General features: G+C 46.0%; 1 protein-coding gene across 1 annotated transcript in view; it reads left to right on the top strand.

Moving 5' to 3' along the window:
* The first annotated feature begins 10,894 nt into the window (after positions 1 to 10,894).
* Trabd2b (TraB domain containing 2B) overlaps positions 10,895 to 14,314 on the top strand; it is a 243,683-nt gene continuing 240,263 nt past the window's right edge. The window contains exon 1 of the mRNA XM_029476722.2: positions 10,895 to 11,116. Within this exon, the coding sequence (XP_029332582.1) occupies positions 11,030 to 11,116 (87 nt within the window). The 5' untranslated portion in view covers positions 10,895 to 11,029. The remainder of the gene's footprint in view (positions 11,117 to 14,314) is intronic.

The raw sequence follows: 14,314 nt of genomic DNA, 5'->3' as shown, positions 1-14,314 counted from the left end.
ATCATTAGAGCCTAGAGTGAAAAGTGCCCCTGAGAGGCTGAAGAAGCCCTGGCAAAGAAGGAGGAAGAAGAGGAAGATGAGGAAGAAGAGGAGGAGAAAAGGAAGGAAGGAAAGAAGGAAGGAAGGAAGGAAGGAAGGAAGGAAGGAAGGAAGGAAGGAAGAAAGAAAGAAAAGAAAGGAAAAGGAAAGGAAAAGGAAAAGGAAAGGAAGGGAAAGGGAAGGGAAGGGAAGGGGAAGGGAAGGGGAAGGGAAGGGGAAGGGAAGGGGAAGGGAAGGGGAAGGGAAGGGGAAGGGAAGGGGAAGGGAAGGGGAAGGGAAGGGGAAGGGAAGGGAAGGGAAGGGAAGGGAAGGGAAGGGAAGGGAAGGGAAGGGAAGGGAAGGGAAGGGAAGGGAAGGGAAGGGAAGGGAAGGGAAGGGAAGGGAAGGGAAGGGAAGGGAAGGGAAGGGAAGGGAAGGGAAGGGAAGGGAAGGGAAGGGAAGGGAAGGGAAGGGAAGGGAAGGGAAGGGAAGGGAAGGGAAGGGAAGGGAAGGGAAGGGAAGGGAAGGGAAGGGAAGGAAAGGAAAGGAAAGGAAAGGAAAGGAAAGGAAAGGAAAGGAAAGGAAAGGAAAGGAAAAACATAGAAAGAAGTCAAGTTAGCCTGGTGAAAAGAGCTGAGACATGGGCCCACCCTAATGTGGTTCAACAGACTTACAAGTCACAATGATAAGATCCCTGTCCTCTGAGCAGAGGTCTGAGGACTGTGGCTTTAGGTGTGACTGGATGCTTAGCGGACCCAGGGGAAGCTCATAGAAGAGGCAACATTATGAGAAGGGTATGTGATCCTGAGCCTAGTGGGATGAGCAGGCTTCAGCTCCATTCAGTCATGACCACTCCTGAGAAGCCACACAGTCACTATATGGATTGTTCATGTCTGTCCTTCTTCCATGACTATAGGGGCTGAGTTTGTGAGGGTAGGACCTGCATCACTCACTGAAGCATCCTTAATGAATGCTGCATATGGTCCACATGGATGCACACAGAAATAACTAATGGCTGGCAAAGAGTGGAAGAAATGGCTTAGACAGAGAAGAAAGAGAAAGGAACTAGCAAGTAGAGCCCTATTGTGCCTGCCACTTGCCAGGTTATTTACATGGATGATCAGGTTAGTTCCCCAGCTCCCCAGAACAGGCTGTATAGAGTTAGAGAGTTATAGTGTTAGAGAGATGTATAATGTTCTTTCCCTTTTACAGATGAGAAAATGGGGCTCATAGAGGATCCACTGGGCAGAAATAAGCATCAGGAAGAAAGCAGCCCTGTGGTTCCAATCCATGATCCCGCATCCCATTTGAGGATATGCAAGGCTCCTTTCATCCTCCTGGGCTATTTCCAACTGGCCTAGGGATATTTGGCTGGAACCCCAGGAGCCAGAGGGCAGCCCCTCCCCACCTACTGGGCTACCCCAGCCCAGCTGTGCAAACAGACTCCAACTGAGCTTTTCCACTGAGGGTTGGGGGGAGGAAGTAAAAGGTCTGACAGGTTAGGGTGAGCTGGGTTTTCTGAGAATAATTCCAACCCCAAGGTAGCATAAAATACATTCTTCCTATGGCCAGGAGAGGAGCTATGGTCCTGACAGCAAGTCAGCCAATGATATGACAATAACGATAACTGTTCGCCACCTGCCCCTGCTCCAGGTTTACTGGGACCTTGCTTGATCTGCTATGCACTGACCTGGCAACGCAAATCCAAGCCTTGCATATGTGCTATCAGAGACTATGATGGTTACCACGGCAGCACAATGTCTATGAGTGTCACTGGCAGGAGAGAATGCCTGAGGACCTCGCTGGCCTATGCTTCCAACCTGATCACATCTTTTTCCTCCATTTTCTTTGTGCCAAGGAGTCACCCTTCTGCACCACTAGCTTCCTCACCCCTTTCCCTGTTAATAGGCCCAAATGCAAGGCAGATATTACCGTAAGGATCCTAGCAAAGGTGATACAGAAGTCTCCAACACCAGAGTGGGTGCTGGAGGCCAGCCTGCAGAGATCACTTGCAGGGTACCACTGCCTAACACTCACAATCAGTACTTCCCAGCATACATTTCCTTTGCTGAGTGATTTTTTTTTCCTGAAGGACCACATAATCCCCATGTAGGAACAACTGACCACAAAGGCCAGCAACCAGCCGCAAAGGCCGCTGTGTTCACACTAACACAAACATAAGCTGCTACCCCCCAGCCAGCACCATGAGGAGCACGCGCTCAGCATCCGCACTTGGCTCTCAGACAAGCCGACACAGCCTTGCACATACCACCCAGGAAGTCGGGAATCCACCCTGCCCAAGGGCTGACACCAGCATAAAGGGAAGCATAACCTTGTCAGGGGGAAGCCTTCTCTCCTCAAAGGCTGCTTAAAAGCTTACCACTTGGAGATCAGACCCTGAGAGTCAGGGGAGCAGTGTGTCTTGGCAGGAGGGGACTTCCCAGCTCAGGAAAATCTGCCCTGTTCCTCCTATGAATTAAATGTCAGTCTGTAGCCAGTGTGACTCAGATTCAGGATTTCTCAAAGATTTCATCAACCCCTTTATAGACATGCCCACCTACTATGTGCACGATCCTTTCCACGAGGAAACATAGGGTAGCAAAGTAAGTAATGTCTGGAGTCCTGCTTGTCACCTCAGTATTGCTGCCTGATAAGGATTACACAAACAGTTCTTCCCCACATAAGACATATTCAGTTTCTGTTATAGATATGAACACTGGGACCCAGAGATTCTATGTGAGTCCTCCAAAGTGAATGAATACAGCCTCCATGAGCTGATACGTAGTAATCCCTACATCACAGGAATGTTGTAAGGACACATGAGTTAATTCACGTAAAATTTTGAAAGGTGCCTGCCACAAACTAGGTTGTCAATAGATGTTCCATCATAGCTGATGTACTTGTTAAAAATTTATTTGTAGGAGTACAACAAATTCAAATAACTCAAAATTCAGTTCCTCTCTTAACTCAAGCTTTTCTGTGTTTCCTTGATTTCCAATATTTCCAACAAATAGTTTTTGGTGTCAGCTCTATCCCAGGAATATGAGAAAGTGGGACTAGGCTTGGATCCAGCAGTCTAAGTCTCCTCTGTACAGACCCCATCTCCTTTCCCAGTTTCTTCTCTCTCTCCTCTCTCAAGCAAACACTTTCCCTACTTACCATAAACAATACCCACTTCATGGTGTCCATCCCAGCCTCTGCATTTTTGTTCAGACTAAAAGCTTTAAATGGTCTCTTAATTCCAGCAGGAGTACCCATGGGTCCTTCCCAAAGACAGATCTGGAGGGCCCTGTGCCCTGTGATATAATAAAGATCAGGTGGCTTTTGCATCAAAGCCATTCTGGCTATGTGACCTTGAACACCTTGAACCTAAGAGTGCATATATGAAAAGTATGTGAGTTATCTCCCACAGTTTGTGTGGAATAAGAGATGGCATGGGGTTCACTCCCCTTCAAGCTTTCAATTCACACACACGGATTACATTGAAATCTATTTTCTTTATTTTCTTCTATAAGCTTTTCATGAATTTTTATGCCTCCTATATCTTAACCATACTAAAATCCAATTTAAAAAGCAGCAATTCAACACTCAGCCAACATATCAAGTCATTTTGAATTTCATTTCAAAGTGGTCCGTGAAATGTTCTGAAAATCTCAAATTCCTAGGGAATAAGCCCATAACCCTCTTTGAGACCCCAGCTCAATTTTGCCTACAGCCTCTAGTCACACCCTTTCCATCTTTTGAGGCTTGGCTCCAAATTGAATGACAACTGTGGTGTTACCCTGTGTTTACTTTGAGCTCCTTGGGGATACAGGCTAGGGCTGACTCACTATGGAATTTAAAGAAGCATCAATATGTCTTTAAATGGACTATGATCTGTTTTAGTGCTCCATCTCTAACCATTTGATCACCCACTCATCACCTGTGAAATAAGGACTCTGCATTAAGTGAAATTCATTCCCTCCAAAGCGGAGAGCCTTTGCTTCATCTTATCAGGAGACAAACATGCCTTCTTTCCTCTCCTGAGATCCTTTCCACACAACTCTTCCTCCCTCAGCTGCCTTCCCAGGTTACAAGCAGCCCTTTCCATTGCTAGCCAAGTAGAGCCTACACTTCCATGCAGGTAGGAGTTTCTCAGAAGGAACAATGTCCTGTGGTCCACAGCTGGAAGTCTTTAAGGACATTTGAATGGACCATCAGCCCCCCCCCCTTGCGAGCGCACACACACACACACACACATACACACACACACACACACACACACGCACACATACACCTTGGCCTTTTAAGCTCCAGGGTGACAAATCTAATCCTAGTCAGATAAGGAAGTTAAATTTTCTTGTGCACATTTGGCAAGGGGAAGACGGGAGGGTGGGGGAGGGCAGGATCTCACCTAGCCACAAAGCCCCTCTTATCTGCAAATTCTTTGAAGTAGGAGAGAGGGGCTCTCAGAGACTGGGAACCAGAGGGCAGTTTTTCTTACCACAGTTCCAACATATTTCAGTAGGAGAGACTACCTAGCCCTAGAAAACATTTGTCTCCAAGAGAAAAGAATCAGCCTCTTTCAAACCCCCAGATTGTTCCTGCCCATGAGTACAACATGGAAATAGAGGCTGAACACAATGCTTGCAGACTTCAGACCTGATGTGGAATGTAAGGCCTGTATTTGATCTCTGAACACTCTCTATGACATTAGACTAAGCATAAGGGCCTGATGCACCTGTGTGCTTCCCAAATGTGGGAAATCACAACTTAATTTTCTCTCCCTGCCCCAAGCAGCCCATCACAACACTAAACCCTCTGGTAAGTAGACTATGTCATCAACCTCAGAACTAGAACCTCTGCTCCTCCCACTGGTCCTAGCTCTGGTCTTTGTGATGACACAGAACTTCTTTGGCTGTGATTGCTCCAGAACAGCTCTGACAAGAATTAGAGGTGATGTCAGGTGCCCACAAAACTCAGTTCCTAAAGATTAATTTGTTATAGATATATCATCAACCTGGGCTGCAGGTTGGTGATGTGGAGTCCAGTATTATACCAGGTAAGATATGATGTAGCTTGAACCAATCAGAAGCTAGGGCAGAAGAAATCAAAGGGACACTCAATGAGAGGATGTGGTAGATATTGGAGACTGATAGAAAGTTGTGCTGGATGCTGGAGATTCAGTGCAAGGTCATGGTAGCTACAGAAGACTGATGGGATGACTGATGCTGGATGTTGGGAACTGGTTGACGCTCATTCTGCCTGTTGAAATGGGAAAGGCTCACTTGGAGCATATGAGAGTGGGAGCTGCCATGCTAAGGAAGGACTTCTGATTCCTCTCTTGGTCTAAGAGTAACTATAAGAACAATGAAAATTCAAAAACAGAAAATAGGAACAGTTTTCCAGCTCCAAGACCTGTGCCTTCTTCTCCCCAGGCAAATGTGTACCTCTTCCCTAATTCATCTCCAAGGCTGCTCTCAGCCTTGCTAATGAGGTCAGGGGTTGCCCTTGGTTCATTGGAGCCTATCCAACTCTATCCTACATCATCTACAACCTACACTAAATACATAGCTGCAAGTGCAACTGTTTGTCACTCCAGTTTATACTGCTTGTGGCTGGTGCAGAGGCTGCATATCTAAAGAGTAGAAGCCTGCCAACTATGTATAAATAGTAGAGGTCAGCCTTACTTTAGCCAGGAGACCCAGAGCTTTGCCCTGACTCTGCCAGTGATTTAATTTTTTCTAGGGTGATTTTGAGCCAATCTATTTTTGCCTTCAAGATTTGGTTTCACTGTTTAAGAAACACAGAAGAATTCTCAGGCATGATAAGCCCTAAAATCCTTCATGGTGATCAAGAAAGTCCCACTGGGTTTATTTGGTGGGGCTAAATCCCCTTTGGGGCCATCAGAACAGACCATTGTCTTATTTCCCCCAGAGTACCTCCATTACTCTCCCTGCCTATCACCAGACTATTTCTGATTTCTGGGAACCAAGTGAAGAATGTGTTCAACTGTGAGCTTGGCCAAGTTAAGCCAAAGTCACCTTTGCTATTTAAAACCTCTCCCTACAGAGCAGCCTGTTGATGGAAGAAGTAAATCCCTACTCATTTCTGAGTTCACTTTGCAGTAGCTTAATCCCCCAAGATTAAGGACCCCACCCCCACCCTTTCCAACTTCCCCTTTCCTCTAGGTCCTCCCCAGAGGCCACTTTAGGCAGACTTTGGAATGCCTAGTCCCCCACCTCCAATGGCCTGGCTATGTAAGCACCCTCTCTGGGGACACTGAGCTAGCTGTTGTTTCCCAGAACTAATCTCTGTTGATTAGCCCAGTCTTTTCTACAGGGTCTAAGTCCTGCAATATAGAAAGCTTATGCCACCCAGGTTAAGGACCCTAAGACTCAGGGTAACCAGAGATGAGCTTAGCCAAGATTTGAGGTGAAAATGGAAGCTGAAACTAGTGGCCACACTTTTGAGTCCTAGGATACCAAGGTGTGAAGGTATGACTAGACCCTTGGAATTGAGTTGACATAAACCACAGTTGCAAAACTAAGAAAATGAGGTTTTGGGGTTTTTGTTTGTTTGTTTTGTTTTTTGTTTGTTTGGTTGGTTGGTTTTGTTTTTTTCTAAGACAGGGTTTCTCTGTGTAGTCTTGGCTGTTCTGGTACTCACTCTGTAGACCAGGCTGGCCTCGAACTCAGAAATCTGCCTGCCTCTGCCTCCCAACTGCTGGGATTAAAGGCATGCACCACCATAGCCTGGCAAAAATGAGGTTTAAAGAAAGCAATATATCTTTCCAACTATCTCATATTTGGGGTAAAGCTAGGACTCAGACCCAGGTTTTAGTTGTTTTTTGTTTTTTGTTTTTTTTACCACCTTCCAGTCCCAAGGTTGACCAGTGGCATATGAAGATAAAATATGCATGCACCGAACAAAACACGTAAGACTTACTATGCACTAGGCACTATTCTAAGAATGTTGTCAATACTGTCTCATTTAAACCTCCCAAAAAAACTAAAGGTAGGTTCTCTTACTCTCAATTTATAAATGACGTTAAAACTGTAAGAGTTATAAGAAGTCCTTCACTTACCCTGCATTGATTTATTTGACAGAAGAGAAATGAAGTCAAATTAAATCCAGTATAGACAGTTGGGGATCTAGGACTCCAGCAGGCAATGGGCAGGCAGTGAGGGAAACCCGAGAGTATCAAGCTCATTCAAAGTTGGGGAGACGGCCCCAAGGACAGCCAACTACACACAGACTCACCCTGCCTGGTCCCCATGGTATGCAGCTCCAGGAAATGCCATCTGTTGTGCCTTCCATGTGAATTGTGCCTGGTGGGATTGTCAGTGCAGCAGAGTCCCAGCTTCACCCACACAGGCAACTGCCAGCCAGGTGTGTGTCACAGTCATTTAGTGGGGCTGCTATGTTCCAGAATGAGGAATCCTCAGCCCACAATGGAGGCCTTGCCAGCCCCAGAAGTAATGCTCCCCAGCTGCAGCTGCAGCCCCCACCAGTTCGGCACGACATCACACCAAGGGGAGCCCATGGGTCATATGTCTAGACAGTCAGACTGAGAAGGACGCTCAGCATCTTGGGAGACGTTTCCTGCATTCCTCCCACCTTTGGGAATGGAAACTGAGCTAACAGCGAATTTGTTCTAATTATAAGGAAACAAGGAGAATTGAACAGGAGTTGCTCAAGGCTAATGTCTTCCAAAGCTTTCTCTGGCCCTCTCCCTTTTTTCATCTCCTCAGCAAGAAGTGCCCACTGTGCTAGATCCTGCTCTGCCTTAGGCTGGGGCTCTGCCCTGAAGCACTGCCTGCCTAAAGGAATAATGGACCCACTCTCAGGCCACAATTTTGCATGTGCCATCCACAAGAATTCTTGGGGAAAAGAGCACAAAGGATCACAGATTCTCCAAAGTCAGGCCTGAATGTTAGCAAGGCTTGTGAGCAGAATGCAGGAGGGGTTCTCTGTCCTCTCTTATCCCCACATGGAAGGCCCCTTACTAAGATGCCCTGATCTCTTAAGGACACATCAATGACCCTTCAGCATTTATTCTCTCTACATGTCTCAACAGAGGACTAAACCTGAAGTTAAGGCTGTTCCTTCTCTAAGAAGGTTTTACAAATGGTTCACCCATTATGCTACATCCAGGATGCACGTGTCTGTCTGTGTATGTGTTGGGGTGGGGGGGGTGTACCTGTAAAACGTGCTCATGCATTCTTGCTCTTAATTTTTATTTCAAGAAGTAGTTGGGTATAATGATTGAGAATTAGGACCCTGTAATCAGACATTCACAGTCAAATCCCCAGCTATCGTATGACCTTAGCAAACTCCTTAGCCTCAGGCTCACTCATCAGAGCAGTTGACAGTTACAGTAGAAGCTGTATGGGGTTAATAAAGAGATTCATAAGAATGGCTAAATCTAGTACTTAACCACTAATATCATGAACTGCCACAGTCTGCTGCCAGCCTCAGTGGCTCACAGTTTATAAGACTGAACTCAACTCAGTTGTGTAGATACTTGATTGGGTTTCACTAGGAAAGGAGTATATGAATGTTCGCCTTTTTTATGTATGTATGTATGTATGTATGTATGTATGTATGTATGTATATAAATTTTTAAGTGTATGAATCAGGGGCATTAAGCACTATCCACAGTGTTGCTACAGCCATCAGTATTATCCATGTTGAGTACTTTCTCATCCCAAACATAAACCCAACTCCTTAAACAATGGTTCTACATTTACTTTTCTACCCACCCAGTTTCCTGGTAACCACTATTGCATATTCAGGCTCTATAAATGGCATGTTGTAGGTATGTCACAAAACTAGAATCAGTGGGTTTTATTCTTGTGCTTCTGACTTAACTTAGCTTGTTGTTTTCAAGCTCCATCCATATGTCTTTCCTCCCTTGTAAGGCTAAGATTCTATTATGTTTATGTCATATTTCTATCTCTTCACTAGTGTGACTCATGCTACCATAAGCATGTGGGTGTCTAATCTCTGTGTTGTGGCATGTATACTGAAAAATGGAATTTCTGGGTGAAGGTTTGGGGTACCTACAATCCTGCATTTCACAGCACTGCAGTATGTAGTATTATTGCCATCTTTTGGCACATGTGATCTTTTTCTTTTAATTAGGTATTTTCTTCATTTACATTTCCAATGCTACCCCAAAAGTCCCCCCATACACCCCACCCACTCACCTACCCACCCACTCCCACTTCTTGGCCCTGGCGTTCCCCTGTACTGAGGCATATAAAGTTTGCAAAACCAAGGGCCTCTCTTCCCACTGATGGCCGACTAGGCCATCTTCTGATACATATACAGCTAGAGACACAAGCTCCGGGGAGTACTGGTTAGTTCATATTGTTGTTCCACCTATAGGGTTGCAGATCCCTTTGGCTCCTTGGGTACTTTCTCTAGCTCCTCCATTAGGGGCCCCATGATCCATCCAATAGCTGACTGTGAGGACACATGTGATCTTAAAGCAGGATCAAAGGCTATGAGAAGTATTCTGAGGGTTCTTGGCATGCTACCATGGAGTATCCCTGAAAGCAATGGAGGCAGAAGTACACCGAAGCAATCAAGGAGGATGTATGCTTGAAGTAGAGACAGTGGATTAGTTCCTTCTTCTGTATTGCTGTAATGAAACATCTTAACCAATCAACTTACGAAAGAAAGTATATAATTGGGCTTATGGTTCCAGAGAATTAGAGTCCATGATTGTGGAGCAAAAGGATGGCAGTAGGAACAGATGAGAGCTCACTTTTCAAACCTCAAGCAGGAGGCAGAGAGCATATTGGGAATGGCAAACCTCTTAAAACCTAAAAGTTCACCCTCAGTGACACACTTCCTTCAACAAGGGCCACACTTTCTAATCCTTTCCCAAACAGTTCCACCAACTAGGAAGCACATTAGTCAAACATATGAACCTATGAGGCCCATTCTCACTCAAACAACCACAGAAGGATCTGGAGGAAACACTGAAGGGGGTGTGAAAATTCAGAGTATGCTTCCTAGAAGATGTGGCTACTGCTTTTGTGTATCTTCCAAACAGAACTAGAGTGAAGAGCGTGGTGGGGATCTCCTGGGAACCTGGGTCCACCTCCCAATGATGAAAGGGAAGGATGTCATTCTAAAAGGCAGAACTGTCTAGAGACAACTCCCTGTCACTGGAGGGATGGAAAGAGTGCCAATCTCCTCTTGAAATGGAAAGCCAAAGGACATGGGAGTGGTGGGGACATGGTCCTCATGGCCTCCATGAGCCTAAACTCAGTGCAGTCTGCAAGTTTGTGATTTAAAGATTCTGTGCTAGACTGCAGATGAAAGCAAAGATTTCTCTGTACCCTTCCTTCCTTCTTGCCCCCTCCCCGCACCAGTCCAGACAAATTCTGCCCTCACTTCTCTGTATTGGCAAGGACACTGTTCAGCCCCTGCAGGCATGAACTTCATTTCCAAACACTGATTGCAGATATTATGTGACTAAGTTTCTGTGGCTCCCTTCTCCCTTTTCAGTGGGAAAAATGCCATGTGATTGCAAAGGAAGACTGCAAGGAATAGTAGCTAGGTGTGTCTCCTCTTTGGCCTCTAAAGGCTCCTCTCCAATCCCCAGCTCATTTCCCTATACAACACTCTTACCCAAGCACAGAGATGACTTTAGCTTAGGACATCTTATATTTTTGTCCACTTAAGTAAATCCTACCTATCATCTTAGAATTCATTCAGAAAGTCAATGAAATAGTCTTCCACCTCCCCCTTCCTCCTCCCTCTCCTTTTCCTCTTCTAAGATATGGTCGGCTGGGACACTCCTTAATGCCACTATTTATAGGTATTTACCAAGTACTCACTCAACACCAGGACTATCTTAGGCACTGGGACTACATCGGTAATAAGCAGTAGTCATCTTTGCCACCAGTGTGTTTATATTGTAGCCAGAGACAAAGAAAATGAACATAGAAGCAAAAAACATACATAGTTACTTAGGGATGGCTGTAAAATAATCAAACAGGGTCGAGTCTATGCAATGACGGAACAGGAGCTCTCTGGGGGACACCTGACTGAAGACCTCAGTTATGACAAGAGCCAGCCCAGGAAGACCCTGGGGGAGAAGGTAAGGAAACAAAGAGGCTCAAACCTGAAGAACTTGATTTGTTCAGGGAAAAAAAGTCCCTGTGGCTGAAGCAGAGACCAAGGGGAGAATGGATTGTATAACATGAGGAAGGCAGGTGAAGTGATGGAAGCCATGATAGGGACTCCAGTGGGAAGCTGGAAGTGATGTACAACACTGTTTGATGATGTACGACAGATCCCTAGCTCTTGCATAAAAAAATAGACTGCAGTGAAAAGGCTGGAAGCAGAGAAAGAAGCAAGAACCTACTGCAGTAGAGAAAGCCCCCAGGATAGTGGGCCAGGCTTCCACTATAGCAATGTGCATAGTGAATCTGACAGCTGACTAGGAACTGTGACACTTCCTCGAGTTGATGCTTATTTACCCCGAGGGCTTTATCATGGAGGTGTGACAGATCCATTCAAAACATTTCATGGGACCTTTGTAGAAATTGTCAGATATTTGACCGTTGTAGTTTCTTCTTTTCTATGTCAGAAGCAGGCTGGTTTCTAGCTTGAGGTATTCTGAGGAATGTTCTTCCTATAGGTTCTCTGGATATTCAGATCTTTCAGGGGCAGAGTCAGGTGTCTAGATACTGGCAAGAAATCATTTCATCTCCCTTTCCAAGCTGCACTCAGCCTCCTCCACCGATGAGACTTACCCAATCTGGTCAGTCAATAAGAAGAAACGCCTATCCTATCTCTTAAGCTCCTCTAAGACTTGGCAGAGAGACTTAAATGCTTAACCTAGCCATTATTAGAGTTGTTGGCCATTTTGTTCTGGACTCAGTTTCCCTCTCTGGTTGGGCAGAAGCTTGAACTTAGTGACTTACAATGTCTTCTAGCTCCCAAGCTCTCTGGCCTGTTTATAGTACTGTTTCCACTCAGAAACCCTTGTACATCTGCTCCTCATGGAGAGAACAAAGCCGCAGTGTCTGGATGAAGCCGGTTCTGCACCGGGCCTCAGTCCCACAAGCAGAGAGGCCCACTCGGAATCCTCTGAGGAGGGCAGCAGAACCCGACTATGGTCTGCTCTGCCCTGTGTGTTCTGGAAAGCGCCAGCAAAGCCCACATTCCCAGCCCACGCGCTGGAGCAAACCGTCCTCTCTTTGAAACTTAAGAAAGTAGCAGGAACAGCCATTTACCTGTCACATGGTTTTCATAATTTCCCTGGCACCTTTGCTAATCATTGAAGCGGTTTCAGCAGGCGCTGCAGTAAGCTCCAGGTCTGACGTGAATGTGCTGGACCGCAACTTTTTTTTACAGTGAGATCTTACAGGACCCCTCCCTGTCCAGCCACGGGGGTCTACTTATGAATATTTGAGGGTCCTGATGAGACCCAATAAACTGAGTCTCGGGAAGAAAAAAATCCATCATGCTTTGGGAAGTAAAGTCATTATAAGGCTAACTCTATGTTAGAAACACCCAGGGTGGCTAAAGGAGAGAGGGACAAAGCATTGCAGACAGCTGAGAAGCTGAGTGACTCAGGAGTGACAGGAGGCAAAGTATTCAGTATAGGCCCATGTGGTCTCAAAATGAGACTCCTGTATTTCCTTTCTCCCCAGGGATTAATGTGTGCAGTGCCCAAGAGTACAGGGGACACCGTGAAAGGATGTTAGCCCCTGTTACTTCCCTAGGCACGTTTCCTCATCGGTGCAGTGGGGTCCACAATGCACGTTCTAGCCATGTAGCAAAGGGGAGATGAGTTAAGGACAACCCGTAGCTGGTTTAGAACATTCTAAATTGCTTGCAGGGTATATTTGTGGTGGTGGGAGGGGTAACATCGAATACTGTTTTTTCTAAAACCCGTTTCACTTCGTGCCCACCTCTTAGCCCCGAGTAAGGGTTGGGATAAGCAGCCCCGGATCCTATTTGGTACCCAATGGCCTGCTCAGTCTCTGGGGGAGGCATTGCTACAGCAGATTTCCTTGGGCAGCCAAAGAGTCTGAGCCCAGTGAATTTCCACAAGCCCGGAGGGCCCCACTCAGAGCCTCACACCTAGGGGAACTTGAGATGTTGGCCAAGTTCAGGCTGTGGGAGGGAAATGCTAGTGCTGTGTCGGCTGGATTTGGTGGGGAAATGGGCCTCCAGGGTGGAAAACGAAAATAAAGACAAGGATTCTTGCTGTAGCTTGCTCACAGAGATACAATCCTCAGAGCCTCCTTTCCCCCATCTTGGGCTTTGGTTGGAGAACTGAGCTTCTAAATCTGGCCCAGCAGAGACGCACCTCCTCCAGGCAGCCTGCTTGGATAATTCTAGCTCTTTTAGTGTTAACAACCCCCAGGCCTTGAAGTATGAGCCCTTACACTTGGAACAGCCTGCTTTCTACAACTTTGGTTTGATGATTTTGATCATAAACTTCCACCAGGAAAGGCAAAAAATAAATTCTCCATTTATTGACTAGCTACTGTTCACCTCATCCTGTGCTAAATACTTCTTGTATGGTCTCTCACATAAACCTTGAAGCTGCCCTCCAAGGTTAGGACCATTGTATTGTGTCTATCATATAATGGCAGGCTAAGTGGGGTATAAATCCTAGAAATGGAGCCCATACCTGCTGCTCTAGGGTTTTTTAGTGTCAAGTGTCCTTTATGTCAATGTGAATTTCCCCATGCAAGAAGAATGGTAGTACATTTGGGGAGTGCTGTCTGTTAAGAATCCCTCCTGCGACTCCTGAGCCCCAGGGGTGTGTTCAAGGCTTTGAATGGCCATGCAGAAAAAATACAGAACTTACTTTCCAGAGCTTAGTGTATTGGAGGGAGTCCAAGCACAAGACAGTTTGTAGCACTCCTCCAAGTCCATGGCCACACACTTTGAAACATGCCATCTCTAAAGAAAAGGAGCCCAAAATGGCAGTATCCAGGGGCTAGCTCTCTGAGGCACTTCCAATATGACCGTGTTGGCTGAAAATGAAGTGATGGATGAGGGAAGGAGAGGTGTAGAGACTGAGATGAGCATGAGAAGACTCAGACAAGGAGACAACAGCTACGGCTGCAACCCAACACGAGCTGTTAACATCTTTTGTGACCACAGAAGCTCGTCTTTGTGGCCAAAAGCACAGTATGACTCTGAGTCATGCTGTCCAGAGCTGCAAGCAGGATGCAGTAGCTGAAATAAATATGAGGATGTGTCTCTGTGGTGTGGAAACAGGCAGAGCACAGCAAAAATCTTCAGTTAAAACTTACATGGGCACCAACGGAAC

Source organism: Mus caroli, unplaced genomic scaffold, assembly GCF_978045245.1.
Source record: "Mus caroli unplaced genomic scaffold, Mus_caroli_1 scaffold_6, whole genome shotgun sequence".
Taxonomy (NCBI): domain Eukaryota; kingdom Metazoa; phylum Chordata; class Mammalia; order Rodentia; family Muridae; genus Mus; species Mus caroli.
This window is presented reverse-complemented; position numbering and strand designations above follow the sequence as displayed.